Source organism: Lutra lutra, chromosome 4, assembly GCF_902655055.1.
Source record: "Lutra lutra chromosome 4, mLutLut1.2, whole genome shotgun sequence".
Taxonomy (NCBI): Eukaryota; Metazoa; Chordata; class Mammalia; order Carnivora; family Mustelidae; genus Lutra; species Lutra lutra.
This window is the reverse complement of record NC_062281.1, coordinates 193,486,996-193,502,433: the sequence shown is the minus strand read 5'-3', so window position 1 is coordinate 193,502,433 and position 15,438 is coordinate 193,486,996. Positions and strand designations below refer to the sequence as shown.

At 58.6% G+C, this 15,438-nt stretch overlaps 2 protein-coding genes across 4 annotated transcripts in view; one reads left to right on the top strand and one right to left on the bottom strand.

The window, feature by feature from the left end:
* The first annotated feature begins 785 nt into the window (after window positions 1-785).
* On the top strand, window positions 786-6,781 carry THAP3 (THAP domain containing 3). Of its 2 annotated transcripts, XM_047724094.1 has the most exons (5): window positions 786-917; window positions 3,431-3,623; window positions 5,384-5,446; window positions 5,809-5,907; window positions 6,077-6,781. In XM_047724094.1, the coding sequence occupies exons 1-5, from the start codon at window positions 844-846 to the stop codon at window positions 6,461-6,463; spliced, it is 816 nt and encodes a 271-aa protein (XP_047580050.1). In that variant the 5' UTR covers window positions 786-843; the 3' UTR covers window positions 6,464-6,781. The 2 variants fall into 2 exon arrangements, with proteins under 2 accessions (XP_047580050.1, XP_047580051.1); XM_047724095.1 differs by lacking the exon at window positions 5,809-5,907.
* Window positions 6,782-7,267: 486 nt separating this feature from the next.
* Window positions 7,268-15,438, bottom strand: part of DNAJC11 (DnaJ heat shock protein family (Hsp40) member C11) — a 72,190-nt gene continuing 64,019 nt past the window's right edge. For both annotated transcript variants that reach the window (XM_047724089.1, XM_047724090.1), the window contains exons 11-16: window positions 11,694-11,849; window positions 10,574-10,643; window positions 10,098-10,155; window positions 9,838-9,980; window positions 9,127-9,256; window positions 7,268-8,832 (exon numbers count right to left, since the gene is read on the bottom strand). In XM_047724089.1, coding sequence (XP_047580045.1) covers window positions 8,807-8,832; window positions 9,127-9,256; window positions 9,838-9,980; window positions 10,098-10,155; window positions 10,574-10,643; window positions 11,694-11,849 — 583 coding nt within the window. In that variant the 3' untranslated portion in view covers window positions 7,268-8,806. The remainder of the gene's footprint in view (window positions 8,833-9,126; window positions 9,257-9,837; window positions 9,981-10,097; window positions 10,156-10,573; window positions 10,644-11,693; window positions 11,850-15,438) is intronic.

Here is a 15,438-nt window from a genome sequence, read left to right as displayed (position 1 = left end):
CAGTGGCACCACGCTGTGGGTTAGCTTAAGCCCCCGTGAGTGGTTACCTCTGAGGTTCTGCAAGCCGATTTGCAGCCTCCCAGCGGTGCTCATTTTGCCCCTTTACACTTGGGGGTCTCCATCCCTGTGCTTTTTCTGTCTCTCAGCCGGGTCTGCCCGCCTATAATCTGGATCCATTAAGAGTCAACTAGTACTTCCTTTCGAGCAGCCACGATTCCCGCATCAACACCTCTTAGAGTCTTGGAAATACTGGCCAGGTTGGGCGGCGAGCCCTTCTCCTGTTTTGGGGCGTCCAAGGCTGTTGGGGGGCTGTGTCTTCTCAGAGCCAGGAGGCGAGGGCCCTGAGCTTTCGCGAACAGGTGGAGCTTGCACTGGCGGCGCTGTTGGGGTGTCGGGCCGGGGATGGCTCTGGGAGCACCCCGGAGCCCACCAGACTCAGGCCATGCAGGTCGCAGGGAGCGCGCGAGGAGGTGACCCGGGAGGAGAGCGGAGGCAGGCCCGCCTCCACCTGCCGGCGGCCCCGCCCCGCCCCGCCCCGCCCCGCCCCGCCCGCTAGACCCGCCCTGCCGGTCGTCCCGTTCGGGTCCGCAGGCCCGGCCTCGTCCCGCAGGCCCCTCCCCGCCTGCAGACCTCGCCCCGCCCGCTGGCTCCGCCCTGCCAGTCTTCCAGCTCGGGGCCGCAGGCCCGACCTCGTCCCGCAGGCCCCGCCCCTCCCCGCCCTCTTGCCCCGCCCCGCCCGCTGGCCCCGCCCCGCCTGTCGACCCGCTCTGGGCCTCGCCCGCCCCGCCCCGCAGGCTCTCCGCCGCCATCTTTGTTAGGGGCAGCGGGGCCTGGCGTCTGGAGATGCCGAAGTCGTGCGCGGCCAGGCAGTGCTGCAACCGCTACAGCAGCCGCAGGAAGCAGCTCACCTTCCACCGGTGAGGGGCGGGGGCGCCGTGGGGCGCGTGGGCCCGGCTCCCGACCCGCCCGGCTCGGCCGAGTGGCCGTGGCCCCCGCCGGAGCCCGAGGCCTGGCGCGCCGGGTGGGGACGTCAGGGCCGCTGCCCGGCCGCCGGGGAGGTCGGAGGGCGTGCAGCCGGGCCCTTCGCGGAGGGGCCCGCGGCCCGGGGACAGGCGAGGTGACCGGCGGCCGGGCGCCACCTTGGCCGGCCTGGGCGCGTGGGGGGACGGTTGGAGAGGCTGAGCAACCTGCGGAAGGCACACAGCCTCGCCCGGGCGGTCACGTGCTGAGGAGGCCGGGGTCAGCCGCCCCTTCCCCAGGCCGCGCCCCGCAGCCCCCAGCCCCCTCGGCAGTTCTGGGACGTGGGCCTGTTCACAGACGCGGCCTGGCACGTGGCAGGTGCCCGGCACGTCCTGGCCGAGTGCATTTCCGAATGAATGAGCGGTGGTGGCGTCCGGCCGTGTGGCTGCCATGCGCTGGTCACCCTGCTTAGCCCTGGCCAGGCGTCCTGTCCGGAAGCAAGGGGGCATGGAGGAGGGAGAACGTTCCGGGCTGTCCGGGGAGTGGGGCCGGCCGCACCACCTTGGCGGGAGGTTTGGGAGTGTGTCGTCGCATTCCCAGCGCTCCCAGTGTGTCGGTCCTGGTGGGTACCGGGTCCCTGCCCTGGGGAGCCCAGGGTCCAGCCACTGCCCCTTAAGGCACGACCCCCAAGGCCAGCTGCACTCTCTGTCTCCACTGCCCCTCCCATCACCATTTTCCTTCTCAAAGAGTTTTTATTGAAAAATAAGACCTCCAGAAAAGCACACAAATTCAAAGTCCACAGCCCAGTCCATTCTGCAAAGTGAACACTCGTGACTGCTGTGAATCAGAACAGCACCAGGGAGCCCCCCGCTGTACCCCCTTCCAGCCCCTTGTCCCCTCTCATCCCTAAGGGGGAGGGGATGCTCCCTTCTGGCAGTCAGAGTGGAGGGCTTTGGCCTGTGTTGAACCTGGCATGCGGTTCATGTCTCGTGTCCTCAGCTGTGAGTCACCTGCGTGTCCTTCCTCTGCACCTGCCCTGCTCAGTGACTATACCAGAACTGACTTGTTCTACGATTAAAGGGCATTTGGGCGCCCCTGTGTCTTGGCCCTCACAAGCACAGGACTGTGGACCGTGTTGCTGGGGCCAGTCTTCCCGTGCTTGTGTCTCTGTTGGTTTCCGTGGAGCACATCCCAGGAGTGGAGTTGCCTCCCGTTGCCTCTGGAACTCACACCAGCCGGACCCTGGCCCCCGCTACTCCCACAGAGGAGCTCTGCCAAATCCCCGGTGGCCCGCTCAGCGCTGCTCCCTCCTCATCCGAAGGGACTTCTCTGCAGCGTTTGGCACGGCCAACCACTGACCTCTTGCGACACTCTCTCACTTGGCTTCTAGGGCCCCCTTGACCTCTTCCTCTGTCACAGTGCCCCTCCGCGGTCTCCTCTGCCGGATCCTCCTCATTTCCAGCACTAGCCTTGGAACCCTTTGGGGGAGGGCCGTGGCCTTGTACCCTCCCCACCCACACTCACTCCCCATCTCACCTAGGCTTTACCCCCCTTTACACCGGGACGGTCCCCACACTGACATCTTCTGACTCGTGTCCCCTGCTGCTCCACTTTGGCACTTGGACATGTAAAAGGCATCTCAGGTTTAACAAATAGAACCAAAATTCTGATCCCGCAGACCTGCCTCCCATCTTAATATATGGGACTCCTTCCCCCTCTTTATTTTGCGGCTCACAGGCAAACCTTATTGCTCAGTTTGCAAAATACTTCCCGGTCGGCCTGCTCATGACCCCACCCCCGACACTCAGGTCCCAGCCGCTGGGTGCCCTCCTTCCTCTCTCACCTTCAGCCCAGAGCTTCCGGGGACCGCCCACCTGCCCCAGGGCCACCTCCTGAGGTCCTCACCCCTCCTCTTGCTCCCGCCCTCTCAGCCAAACTCCTCTCAGCCAAACCCGCCCCTGACCCTGCTCGGACCTGCTGGGCCCTCCTGTCACAGCGCCTTTGCTCTCGCTCTTCCTTCTGATGCCCACACCGCTCGCTCCCCTGCGTCCTGTGGCCTCTGCTCAAATGTCACTTCTCAGGAGGCCTTACTGACCACTAACTCCTCTTTATTCCTACGCAGCCCATGTCTGTTTGGTTTACTGTTTTCCTGTTCTAGAATGTAGGCTCTGTGAGGGTGGGACTCACTCAACTTACTCCTACTTCCCCGGGCCAGGGGCAGGGCCTGCATGCGGCTGACTCCCTAGGGCACCAGCAGGCTCACCCTGCAAGTATACCTTCAGAAGTAGGTATGCTGTAAACAGGCATGACAGAAGCTTCCAGAAATTGGATGTGCTTTAGCAGAGTGAAGTCACTGCATTCTCCAAGCTGTCCAGTAAAATGCTACGTGGCGTTTTCAGAATGCCTCCAGACTCTGCAGTGCTCACTTGAGCCTTGCAGATTCCTTCCTGTCTCCCTCCTCTGCCCCCAGGTTCCCGTTCAGCCGCCCGGAGCTGCTGAAGGAATGGGTGCTGAACATCGGCCGGGGCAACTTCAAGCCCAAGCAGCACACGGTCATCTGCTCCGAGCACTTCCGCCCCGAGTGCTTCAGCGCCTTTGGAAACCGCAAAAACCTGAAGCAGAATGCCGTGCCCACGGTGTTTGCCTTTCAGGGCGCCGCGCAGGTGAGCGCGGCGCTGCCTCTGGTGTCCTCGGCTCCAGGCTGCGGGGGTGCGGTTTGCAGGGCTGCCGAGGCCGAGGCTGAGAAGTGCAGGGAGGGCAGCGCCACCAAGCCCCTGGGATTCAGAGCCCAGCTGCCCCGCTGGCCATGACCTCTGCTGTAGGCCATCACGCCCGGGTGGCTGAGTTGGCTGAGCGTCTGGCTCTTGGCTGATCTGTGCCATGGGATCGAGCTCGCAGACGGCGTCCGTCCAGCTGTTGGAGGGTTGCGGGGCCATACGGTGACCAGCCGGGAGAGGCCTATGGTGTGCCAGGTGGGGTGAGAGGCTCTCCTGGGCTGGTGTCGTAGGTGCCAGGGTGGCGGCCTGAGCTAAAGGGAGCTGAGGTCGTAAGAGTGGACGGCCTTTGCAGACCCAGCGGGCTAAGAGGGTGGTGGTCAGTGAGGGCCGAGCTCGCTGAGCCCCTGGCGGAGGGGGGGCCCGGATTCTCTGGGTTTGGCCCTGTGAGTCTGGAGTTGGATTTCCCAGCAGGACTCTGGGGTGGCCATCGCTCCATGGGGCGGGATGTGCAGGTTTGGCTCCGGGGAGAGCTCCCAGGCAGCTGGGCCTTGAGGCCATGAGGGGGATTATCTGGAATTTCATAAATCCTGAAGGTGTACTGAGTCCCAGAGTGTGGGTGTCACACCGGGCACCTCTTCGAACCCAGAAGGCAAAGCGGCAGTGGAGCAAACAGCAAGGCCGCCAGGTCCCTGCGCTGCTCGATGGTCCTGGCAGCGAGAGGCCAGGCTGTTACAGGGGTGAGGAAGCGCGGGCGTGGGGGCCCAGCAGGCCCTGCGTCAGGGCACCTGCCCTCCGTCTGAACTTTGTGCCCATCTGCTGGGTCGCAGCCTCCCCTCTAGGTCCGGGTTCACAGCCCTTGGAGGAGGGGCACTCCCAGTCCTGTCCATCTCCCCCTGCTGGCCCGCATGCCCTTCCTGCTGGCTTTTTCCACTCTGCAGGGCAGGGGGGCCACACTTGCATTTGCTCTGGTTCAGCTTCTGTCTTTGCTGGGCCCCTGCGGACGGAGCTTTATTCCCGGCTTTACTCCCAGTGCCCAGAACGTTCTGTTGTCAACGTGGAAGGCCTTTTGTTTTCAGTTGACACGTAATAGACTTAACATGGGATCTGGCCTCCTGACAAAGAAGACTCCGGCCTGAGGCTGCTCCGCAGGGTCTAAAACCTCATCTTCTGCGGGACTGAGACTCTGCCCTCTGATTAGCCCCCTCCTCTATCAGTGCCCGTTGCTAGTGGAGCCTGATGGCTTCTCACACATTTGTGGTGAGATGTGAAGGGGGATTAGTTTAACACCTTGGGGGGCCATCTGTGAGCCTGCTCCCAGGGGCTGTGGGTGCCCAGGGCCCAGAGCTAGGGGTGGGGTCTGCTGGTTCCCACCACAAGGCCCTGAGTCGGATGTTCTCTCCAAGGTCTGCCCCTCCTTGAGCCAAATTTGAGTCACTTCCTACGTACCTAGAATGTCAGGCCCAGGGGGGACACACAGGAACCAGGTCCCTGGTTCAACGGCCTCTGACCTGATTTGGGGACAGCTTTGGGGACAGTGAACTGGTGGGTGGTGACGAGAGCTGAGCCGGGTTCAGAGCACCATCTGGCTGGACCCACGGGGTTGAGCAGTGGGGTGCGGGATGCACGAGGCCGGGCAGCCAGCAGGTGTTCTCGGGGTGACCTACTGCACCCTTGGGGAGCTGCGGACGGTGCTGTGTCTCTTGCAGCTGGTGAGGGAGAGCACGGACCAGGCAGGCGGGGCTACATATGCAGACTGTCGCAAGGAGGAGGTGAGTGTGCGCGGGTGCCCCCGTCAGGACCGAGTCCTTGGCGCAGACACAGCGTGCGGCTGGGCCACCCCTGTCCCCCGGCTGGCCTGCCCTGCTTTGTCGTGCTTGCCTCCCGAACCGGGGTTCAGGATTCTGTTTTCCTAGAGAAGGGAAAGCAGGGCCTCCCATGCCTCCGTCCTGTTTAATACCAGGCAGCCCAGGTTGCTTGGAGGACAGGCTCGGGCCCGGTTTCTGGGGGTCTGATCCCAGGCCTGGGAGGGGAGGCTGTTTCTCGGTTTCTGCTGGTGCCCTGGCTGTGGCCCCCGCCGGGAGAGCAGGAAGGATTCCTGGTGGGCTGCCCGCTTCTGCCCTGCTGTCTCCAGGTCATCCCTGAGGTGGGGCGGGCAGAGTGCGGCCTGGGGAGGAGGACGGACGGTGCCCTTGAAGCGCCGCCCCCGAATGCTGGCGGCCCCACCGAGCAGGTAAGGCCCCGGGGCCCAAGGCAGGATGGGGCTGATGGGTCCCTGCACCGGGGGATTTGCTTCAAACATGTTGAAGCAAACTGGTGGCCAGGCCACGAGCGCCATGGCACTGGGCCCCGATAGCAGGAGCACCGGGCTCGGCCTCGCCTGCATGCGCCTCTGTCCCCAGGTCCTGGCGCCGAGACCGCAGGGAACCCTGGCCCCCGGGCAGCCAGCCGGCCCCACGCAGCCGTCTGATCACAGCTACGCCCTCTTGGACTTAGACGCCCTAAAAAACAAACTCTTCGTGACTCTGAGGGAGAACGAAAAGCTCCGAAAGCGCTTGCGGGCCCAGAGGCTGGCGATCCAGAGGCTGTCGGGCCGCCTGCGGGCCCACAGGCCGGGACAGCTGGGATCCCGGGCCGGGCTGCGGCCAGAGCCAGAGCTGAGCCGCGCGGCCAGGCTTTCCCGTCCGAGCCTCAGGGCTCGGGCCGTGGACCCCGCTGTCCCGCCGCTGACATGTCAAGGGACCGTGAGGCGGGCCAGGCACACCCCCGCCACCTCGGGGGACGTGTAGCTGCATCAGCTGGGACAGGAAGGATCCGTGAGTGCGTGGAACTGGGTCCTTCCGGAGGTGACTGGGGCAGCTGGCTTTTCGGGGAGAGCTGGGCGGGGGTCCTCAACCACAGCGTGGGGCGGCGACCCGGCCATTGTGGGGTCGTAGCGCATTTCCTTGAGGGGCAGCCGGGCCAGGGAAGGACGCGAGAGCGGGTGACGGTGGCACCCAGGCAGCAGGAGGGATACACTGTGCCTGGACGGCGGCTCAGAGCGGCGGGGCCCCCCCTCCCGGCCTGCTGTGAGCGACGGACCGAATAAAGTGTCTTCCTCCGCTGCAGCTCTTCCTCCTTTATTTAAAAACGAGCCCGGGTGTCCCGTTTCTCGAGTTTGCTTTCCCAAAAGACCTGCGTTCGTGCCTGTTTTCTCTGACCTCAAGAAACCTGAAGAGGATTTTCACTTTATGACGAAAGGCATAAAGCAGAAATAGTGTTTCTTTCGCTGCGGGCTGGGCCCCCCCTTTCCTGGGAATGAGACACGGCAGCAGCTGAGCCTCCGGGTTGCAGCCCGGGTTCACGCAGCCGCGGCGAACGCGTCCTCCGGGGCCCGCGACACCAGAGGGGGTTGGTTTTGGCTCTGGGGACTCGCAAACAAACCACCTCTGGGAAAACAGGGATCCTAGCCCGGGTCCTCTCCTGACTCCCGCAGAGCCTCACCGTGGTTCCCGCGGCGCGGGCTGGAGCGGGGAGGCGGCGCGGGGAGGGCCCTAGCGCTGCGGGGTCTGCTCTGCCCTGAGCGCGAACGCACAGACGCACCGGACACCGTCCCCGGTTCTCAGCAAAGGTTTATTGTGGTGAGAGCGCTTTCCGTACAGTCTGTTTCAGACAAAATCAAGAGACTTGGTGCCCCAAGAGCCACTGCCGTGGAGGGAACACGTGGCTGCGGCCAGAGCCCGAGAGTTCACGCCACGCTTATTGCACGGTTTACATTCAGAGCGGCAGCTCGGAGACTTCTTAAAATGGAGATAAACATTACAGAATCGGACGACCTGAACTGTGTTGAAAACTGGAGGGAGGGGGCGTTAGCGAGGACTCCGGTACCGCCGCCAGGAGCGAAGCCTGATTTAGCAAAAGCTGCGGGGGGGGGGGGGGGGGGGGGGGGGCTGGGGGCCTGTCAGAACCGCGACCGGCCAGGGCCTCCTGGCTCGTGGGTGACTCAAAGTCAGCAGACTGGGCTGTGTGTTCAGGAGCATCCTGGCTCCCGACATGTTTTGCATCCACAGAGGAGACAAGTGAAGGAAAAGGGTCTTGGGAGCAGACACCAGAGGCCCCCCGACGCCCCCCAACACGAGGAAGGAGCCCGGCGGGAGGAGGTCTGGGCGCACGAGAGCCACCTGCCGGCCGCACCTGTGAGAGCGAGCGAGGCTCCAGTGGGCCTTGCTCTCCCAGGGCAGGGGGATTTGGCACGTACCTGAGCCAGGGTCCTTTCAGTCCCTGCCCCATGCTTCCCCTGCCCTCAGAGCCTCTCGGTTTCTGGGCTCCAGTCGAGGTGCAGAGGCAGGTCCGACTGAGCCGGGGGGGGGGGCGGGCTTCGAGGGACATGGCTTAGCTCACCTCTGCCTTTTGCCGCAAGGACACAGGTGGCTCCTGGGAGGAAGTGACCTGTGACAGGGCTGGGCCCTGGGACCCGAGGGTTCTACCACTTTGTCCCAAGCCACGTGCCAGTGGAATGATTCGAGAAGTTCTGGGAGGAGGACGAAAAAAGACACTAATTTCCAAAACCATTCGTTCTCAGATAAAAAGCAGATTTATAAACCCACACAATCCTCCAGATTCACTGAATAATATTTTAGCAGGAAAAAGTGGTTTTTGGGAAGTTGACCGAACAGACGCACTATTGTTCTGGAGACCTCTGCTCACGAGAACAACTTCCTTCCTTTCCGTTTCGTTTTCCATGCTCAGTGTGGGTTTTAGGAAAAGTAGTTCAGTCCTATGTGTGAGGGCAAGATGTTCCATAAACACCTCAAGACAGACCGGGCGCTACCGGGGGTCGGCAGTCAGCACGTGGGCTCAGGAGCCTAGGGGGCCGGGGCCCAGGGCCCTTCCCTCCAGGGACATGATCCTTGGGAAAAGAGCCACAGGCCGTGCTGCGGGTCTGGTCCAGGTGGGGCTGCCTCAGTCCTACCGACAGCGCCCACGGAAGCGGGGGTCTGTGTCCCTCCACATAATTGATACGGTACCACCCTCTATAGGAATAATATAAAATAAACACATCTGATGTCTGGGTTTTTTCCCTGCTTCTGAACTTGTAGACTCCTAGGAAAGAATTTTTTGCAGCCTCTTGTAAATCTGGTTTCTCAAGCGGTTTATCCATCTGTGTCGATCCTGTGAGCTGTGAAAGACAAGACAACGTATCAACAGGCAACTGTTTCTGTGCCCCTTTTCCCACTGACGGGGTTCAGCCGTCCCCTGACTGGAGGCAGAGGACACGCAGAGAATCCCGTGGTTCTGGAACATAGAGGAGTAGCCAGGTCCGCCACCGCCCCTTCTTAGGGCGCCCTACCACAGGCTCTGAGCAAGTCACTTGCTCCCAGGGGGGTAACCGAGGGAAGGTGGCTGTCACTCGCACTCCATGTCCCTGGTCCCCGTGCTCGGGGCAGGCGGCTGCCAAGAAACAGCTACTCACACTGCTTTGGTATCCTAAGCGCCTCGTTGTCCAGCGCCATGACCTGGTGTAGGACGCCGCGGAACTGGTACAGAACTTTCAGGCTCTTCTCCTCGCCCACGCACGGGTCATAGAAGCCCGGCAGCCCAGCCTGTAACACACACAGTCTGACCCCGCGGCACCCGAGATAGCGCTCCGAGCCTGGCGCCGCCGCCACGGGAGCTGCACACCGCAGAGCTGAGAACATCAGGAAGTTGCCTGTTTAGTCCTAGGCCCCCCTCACAGGACAGACCCGTTCTCCCCCACTAGACACCCCTGTCCTCGCAGAAGCCCCGTCAGCGCTCCCAAGAGCGCTCGGTATGTGGCCCGCGCTAATCTATGGTTTGGTTGGCCTTTACCATGCCCAGCGCTGGGCTCCAGCGTGAGCTTCCAACGAGCTACGGATCTCACACTCTTTCTAGAACAAGGCAGAGTAAGGAGACCGTAAGCCCCATGGAGACAGGATGTACGTTTTGTTCGCTGCTCTCCCTGGCACACAGTAGGTGCTCAGAAAATCCTTGCCGAGGGGACGCACAATGTCAACAGCGGTGGCACGAATGTAACTGGGGCGCCGGGCAGCGGGTCACACAGCCGGTACCGGTGACGTGTGGTTCCACTCCAGCAAAACAGCTGTTCCGGGCACCAGGCCGCCCCGCCCCCCGGAGGCCTCTCGGGTCCGAACCCCGCGGGTACCTTCGACGCCTCTGTGAGGATGAGCTTCGAGTCCTTGACCAGGCACTGCAGGGGCACGGTCACGTCGATCACCTTCACCTTCTCGCTCTTCCTGCTCTTGTCGTTGACGAACTTCCCGTACCAGGCGTTGACGATGATGAGCCCTGAGGACCGGCGTGGTCTGAGCAGGGGCAGGTGTCTCGGCTGGGCACCCCTCGGACTGCCGGACCACAGGAGCCCCCAGCGCCCACCCTGCCCCAAGAGAGGCCAGGCCTTCTCACCCATTCTGGACTCCTCCGCCTCGATAATTCTCCGGACAGATTCCTGCATCAACCGAACCTGCAAAGAACAAGGGGGGGCGCCACGGTCAGGTCCCTCCCGGGCCCCACCTCCTGGTTCGGCTGCAGCCCTGTGCCAGGGTGCGTTTTAGACCCTCCTCTGTTCACAAAGAACCCAGGGGTACCCCTGCATTTCTCCTGGACATTTCTGTTCTGTCACCCAGGAACAGTTCACTAAAAGGGAAGAGAGGAGGACTGGGCCCTCCCGTTCTTAGACACGCCTCATGACGCCTTTCGAGGGTAACTGGAGCTCATCTTTAGCGCCGGGCCTGGAGTTCCTGGTACCGTACCCACAGGGATCGGAAAGACTGAGGTGCCCAGTGAGGCCGGAGGCCCACGTGTGGAGGGCGCCGTGCGGCCGGCACAGGGTGAGGGGCCGCCGGCAGGCGTGGTCGGAGTCGCGTCTGCGCAGCACTTACAGCAGCTTCTGCCTCTTGTTTCTTCTGCAGAATGTCAGTGGCTGTGCTTTCCCTTTGCTTTTCCAACTCCCTTAAGCGAGAAAAACACAGGCCACATGTTAGTGCGGAGTGAGGCAACACAGCCCCGCGCTGGCCCGGCGCCCGGCACACAGTGCGAGCGGCCCCGCGCTCCTGCTTTGGGAGCTCAGACAATGTTTCCGAGCCAGGCGCAAGCAAATCTGTTCGTTGCAGGCCTCAGCAGAGTCCCGTTCTTTTGTCCCTAGATGCCCCCCCCCCCCCCCCCCCCCCCCCCCCCCCCGGGACCCTGGCTGAGGGAAGCAGCCCCCACCCGAGGGGACTCTCAGCCCGGCAGAGGTGGGAGGAGAGGGCGGGAGCACCGGGGAGGCCACCCTCTGGGATTACCAGAGAACACTTGGGCGGGGGGCAATGCTTCCTGCTTTAGGTACAAAATAGACTTTCTTCTTACGTAGCCGAGCACTGGGACTCCGGGCAGCATACGCCTGTCCCGTCAGACCAGCCCACGCGCTCCTCCTTCTAGGCCTCAAGCCTCCCGGGGCAGCGGGGCCCCGCACTCCACAGATTCAAACGCGGCGGGGCCCAGGGAGGAGCGTCTCTGAGCTCTGAGACCTATTACGACGGACGGTGAGGAGTAACGACCGTAAACCCCGTGGGACTGCTACGGCCGGAGCTTCCCCGAGAAGCCGCACCGTAAAGGAACGTTTTGGTGACCCCAGGACCGCGCTTAAGGCACCCTGTGTGTCGGAACTCGAGCCCCTGCTGCTGGACTCGGTGCCGGGAAAAGAAACGGTCGGAGAGAGAACAGGGGCCCGCTTCTGTGGTCATGCTGTGTTGTCTGCACAATCTTGGAAACCAGCTCTAGCCCTTTCTGGAAGTGGGAGGGACAAGTGAGGGGGCCCGCAGCAGGGCCGCTCACGAGCGCAGCTGGCGCCCACCCAGCGCTTACTGCGGGCCGGACGCCGAGCCGGGGCTTCGTGTGTAGGAGTTCATTTTCGCACTGACTCTCTGAGCAGGTTCTATTATTATCATCTCCACCTTAAAGACAAGGAAACTGAGGCACAGAGTTGTGTACTGATGTCCCCGTGACATGCTAGGAACTCACTTCTCTTTCTGAGCCCTGAGGTATGGTTTGATGACCAGACGGTGCAGAGCGAAGTAGACCACGAGCGGCCCCACAGTGGCGTAGAACACGGCGCTGGGAAGCAGCTGGTCCGTCAAGTGAATAGGGAAGAAGTAAGTCTGACTGGCCCTATTTAACCTGCAAATAAGAACGGAACAGAACACCACGATGAGTCGATGAGTGGGGTTTCCAGGGCAGGGTAAGGGAGGTGTCGCACGGGAGAACTCTCAGATACAGAGCGCCAGTTACAGCTAGTTTCCAAATTTACACACCTCCCGGTCCCTATTCCCAAGTTTAGCTGCTAGGTCCGACATCTAGGTCAGATCTTACTACCTGCTAACCTCCTGGTCAAAGCGGGGACTACCCCTTGTCCAAGGTGGCCTTAGAAGACAGAAGTGGGCACCTCACAGGGTCCTGGCGACGGAGACCTCTCCGCCGTCAATTCATCCATCGAGAAAAGTGCGTGAAGATTTCCAAAGCTGGCAGATTAAGGAGGTTCGGCCTCTGGTAATGGCCCAGTAGCTCCTGTTGGACCAGTCATCCCACAGGTAGCCACTGTTAACTCAGAGCACAAACAACAAAGACTCCCCGGGTCGGTGGATTCACAGGAGGGCTCAGAGTCCAGAGCAGGCAAAGGCACTGGTTTCCTGTTTGTGTCAACGGCTCTGAGCCCGAGGGCAAGTCTTAGCTGCTGCTGCCTCGATGGTAAACACTGGAAAGAAATCTGCAGTCCTAAGAGACTGAAGACCCAGAGCTCAGACTGAGTGGCAGCCATAGCAGCTGGGAAGTGGGGGGTCCCCCAACAAGGGAAATCAGAGACAGGGAGCCCCAAGTTCTCTGTACAGATGTGGCACAAATCCCCAACCGATCCCCGGTCTACCAGCGGCCTCGGCTACAGGGGAAATAATTGTGCTACTCTAGCTGCTGCCACACACATCAGTCCCAGGTCACAGTCCGACTCTGGCCAAGTTAATTACCTTTGAAAAGAAAAAATCAACATGTTTTGGGAATCTAGGCACAGTTGGAATACAGACCTCTACACGGTACTAGTCATAATATCCAAGTACAATACAAACGAGTCTACATACCTAGATGAACAACAGAGGAAAAAGATAAGGAGACCAACCCCAGAGGACACAGATACTGGATGGAGCAGATAAGGGTTTTAAAGCGCCACTTTATGCCCAAGGACTGTATTCACTGCACGGGCTTATCAGCAGACTGGAGGAGATGAGAGCAGTCAGAGAACTTGCAGACGAGGCAACAGAAACTATGCAATCTGAAGAACGAAGAGAAAAGAACTGAGGGCAAATGGGCAGGGCCTCGGAACAATCTTAAGAGGTTTAGACTTGAGTAATTAGGGCACCAGAGAGGAGAGAATGGGGCAGGATTAAGATTTGAAGAACTAATGGCCCCAAAGTTCCAAATTTGATGTGGACATAAATTTACAGACGCGAGGGGTTTAGCAAACCCCAAGCAGCATAAATACAACAAAAAACACATGGAGGTACGTTGTAGGAACAAACTGCTGAGAAAAAAAAAGCTAAAAAAATAAAACCCCTAAACCACAGCAAAACAAAAAGTTAAGTAGCCAGAAAAAAAAAAAAAGACAGGGGGATGATGATTCAAATGACCACTGGAGAGGCCAGAAGCCAGCAGAATAACACTGTCAGGCGCTGGAAGCACAAATCTATTAACCCTGAATTCTACATTCGGGGACAATATCCTTCAGAAGAAGAGCAACATCAGAATTGACAAAGAACACTCAAAACGTAAGAAACCGAACAAACCAACAATAAAACAGACAACAGGTGTGAAGGGAGACGTCACTAACAAAAAAAGATATGGATGGCAAAGAAGCATGTGGAAAGATGTCCACTGCCTGGGCCATCAGGGAGACGCACATTGGAACCACAGTGGGACACAATCACACACCGGCTAAATCAGCCCGAGAGAGCCCGACAGGCATACCAAGGGCGGGCGAGGGTGCAGAGCCACAGGGCTCTCCAGGCTGCTGGTGGAAGAGCAGCTTTGTAACTTCCTACCCAGGGGCACACACACCTCCGATTTGGCTCAGCACGCCTGCTCTGAGGTACTTACCCAAGAGAAAGGGAAACTTAGGTTCACACAACACCTCTATGTGAATGTGTACTGGCTTTATCTGTAATCGCTAAAAACTGCCAACAACTGAAATGTCCTTAAACTGAGAAGCAGATAAACTGTGGTGTATCAACACAAGGTAATGCCAAAGAACAAGAAAGAGGGACACGCTGCTGACGTGTGCAACTGTAAGGCTGTATCTCAAATGCATCATGCTCAAAAAAGAAGCATGAAAGGCTTCACGCTGTGTGATTCCAATTACGTGACATTCGGAAAAAGGCAAAAATGTAGGGAGTGAAAACAGACCAGTGGCCAAGGGCCCAGGAGACTGTGCAAAGGCCAGGAGGCAATTCTGGGAGACAATGGAAATGTGCTATATCTTGATGATGATGGTGGTCACGTGATCGTTGAAACTTATGTCAAAACTTATGTGACTGTCAAAACTCCCAGGACTGTATAATCAGACAGATGAATTTTATGTAAAGTTTACATCAATAAAGCTTGACCTTAAAAATTATGGCAATTGGGGCTCCTGGGTGGCTCAGTCATTAAGCGTCTGCCTTTGGCTTAGGTCATGATCCCAGGGTCCTGGGATCAAGCCCCATGTCAGGCTCCCTGCTCAGCAGGAAGCCTGCTTCTCCCTCTCCCACTCTCCCACCTCATGTTCCCTCTCTTGCTGTCTCTTTGTCAAATAAATAAATAGAATTAAAAAAAAAATTACAGCAATGATAACAGCTTAGTGCTGGGGTAGGAGTGCCCACAATGAAACTACTTTAATATAATGTAAAATAATAATAAAGTGATGTATCTAGATAAAATATAAATTACTAAAATATAAAAGCAGAATAAAGAAAAAATACAGGTATTTTCTTGGTAAAGAATACTAAGAGGTCATCACTGACAGACCTACACTATAAGAAAAGCTGAAGGGGAAAAAAAAAAAGCCGAAGGAAGTTCTTCGGGCCAAAGAAATGAGTATCAGAAGGAAAATCAGATTTTTAGGAAGGAATAAGGAACACTGGAAATGGTTTAAAAAAATGGGGGGGCAAACATGATCCCCCCCCTTAATTTCTTTAACACAAATGTATGTACAAATATATATATAAACTACTTAAAGCCAGAATTACAACACTCTTGTGGGGACTGTAGTGTGTGTAATTACAATGCATATGGCACGCACAGCATAAAGAACAGAGGGAGGGGAGATGGCCCCAGAAATTTTCAAAGTTCTTGAATTTTATATGAAGTGATACAAATGAAGTCTAAGCAGCTGATAAAAGGTTAATGACACGTAATCTCCAGAGCAACCCCTAAGGGAAAAACCCCGCTGCAAAGAGGTACAGCCAAAAAGTCAACAGGTAAATCCAAATGGAATGTTAGAAATATTCATTAGGAGAAGACAGAGAGGGGCGCCTGGGTGGCTCAGAGGGTTAAGCCTCTGCCTTCGGCTCAGGTCATGATCTCAGGGTCTTGGGATCGAGCCCCACATCAGGCTCTCTGCTCAGCAGGGAGCCTGCTTCCTCCTCTCTCTCTCTGCCTGTCTCTCTGCCTACTTGTGATCTCTGTCTGTCAAATAAATAAATAAAATCTTAAAAAAAAAAAAAAAAGAGAAGACAGAGAATGGTTA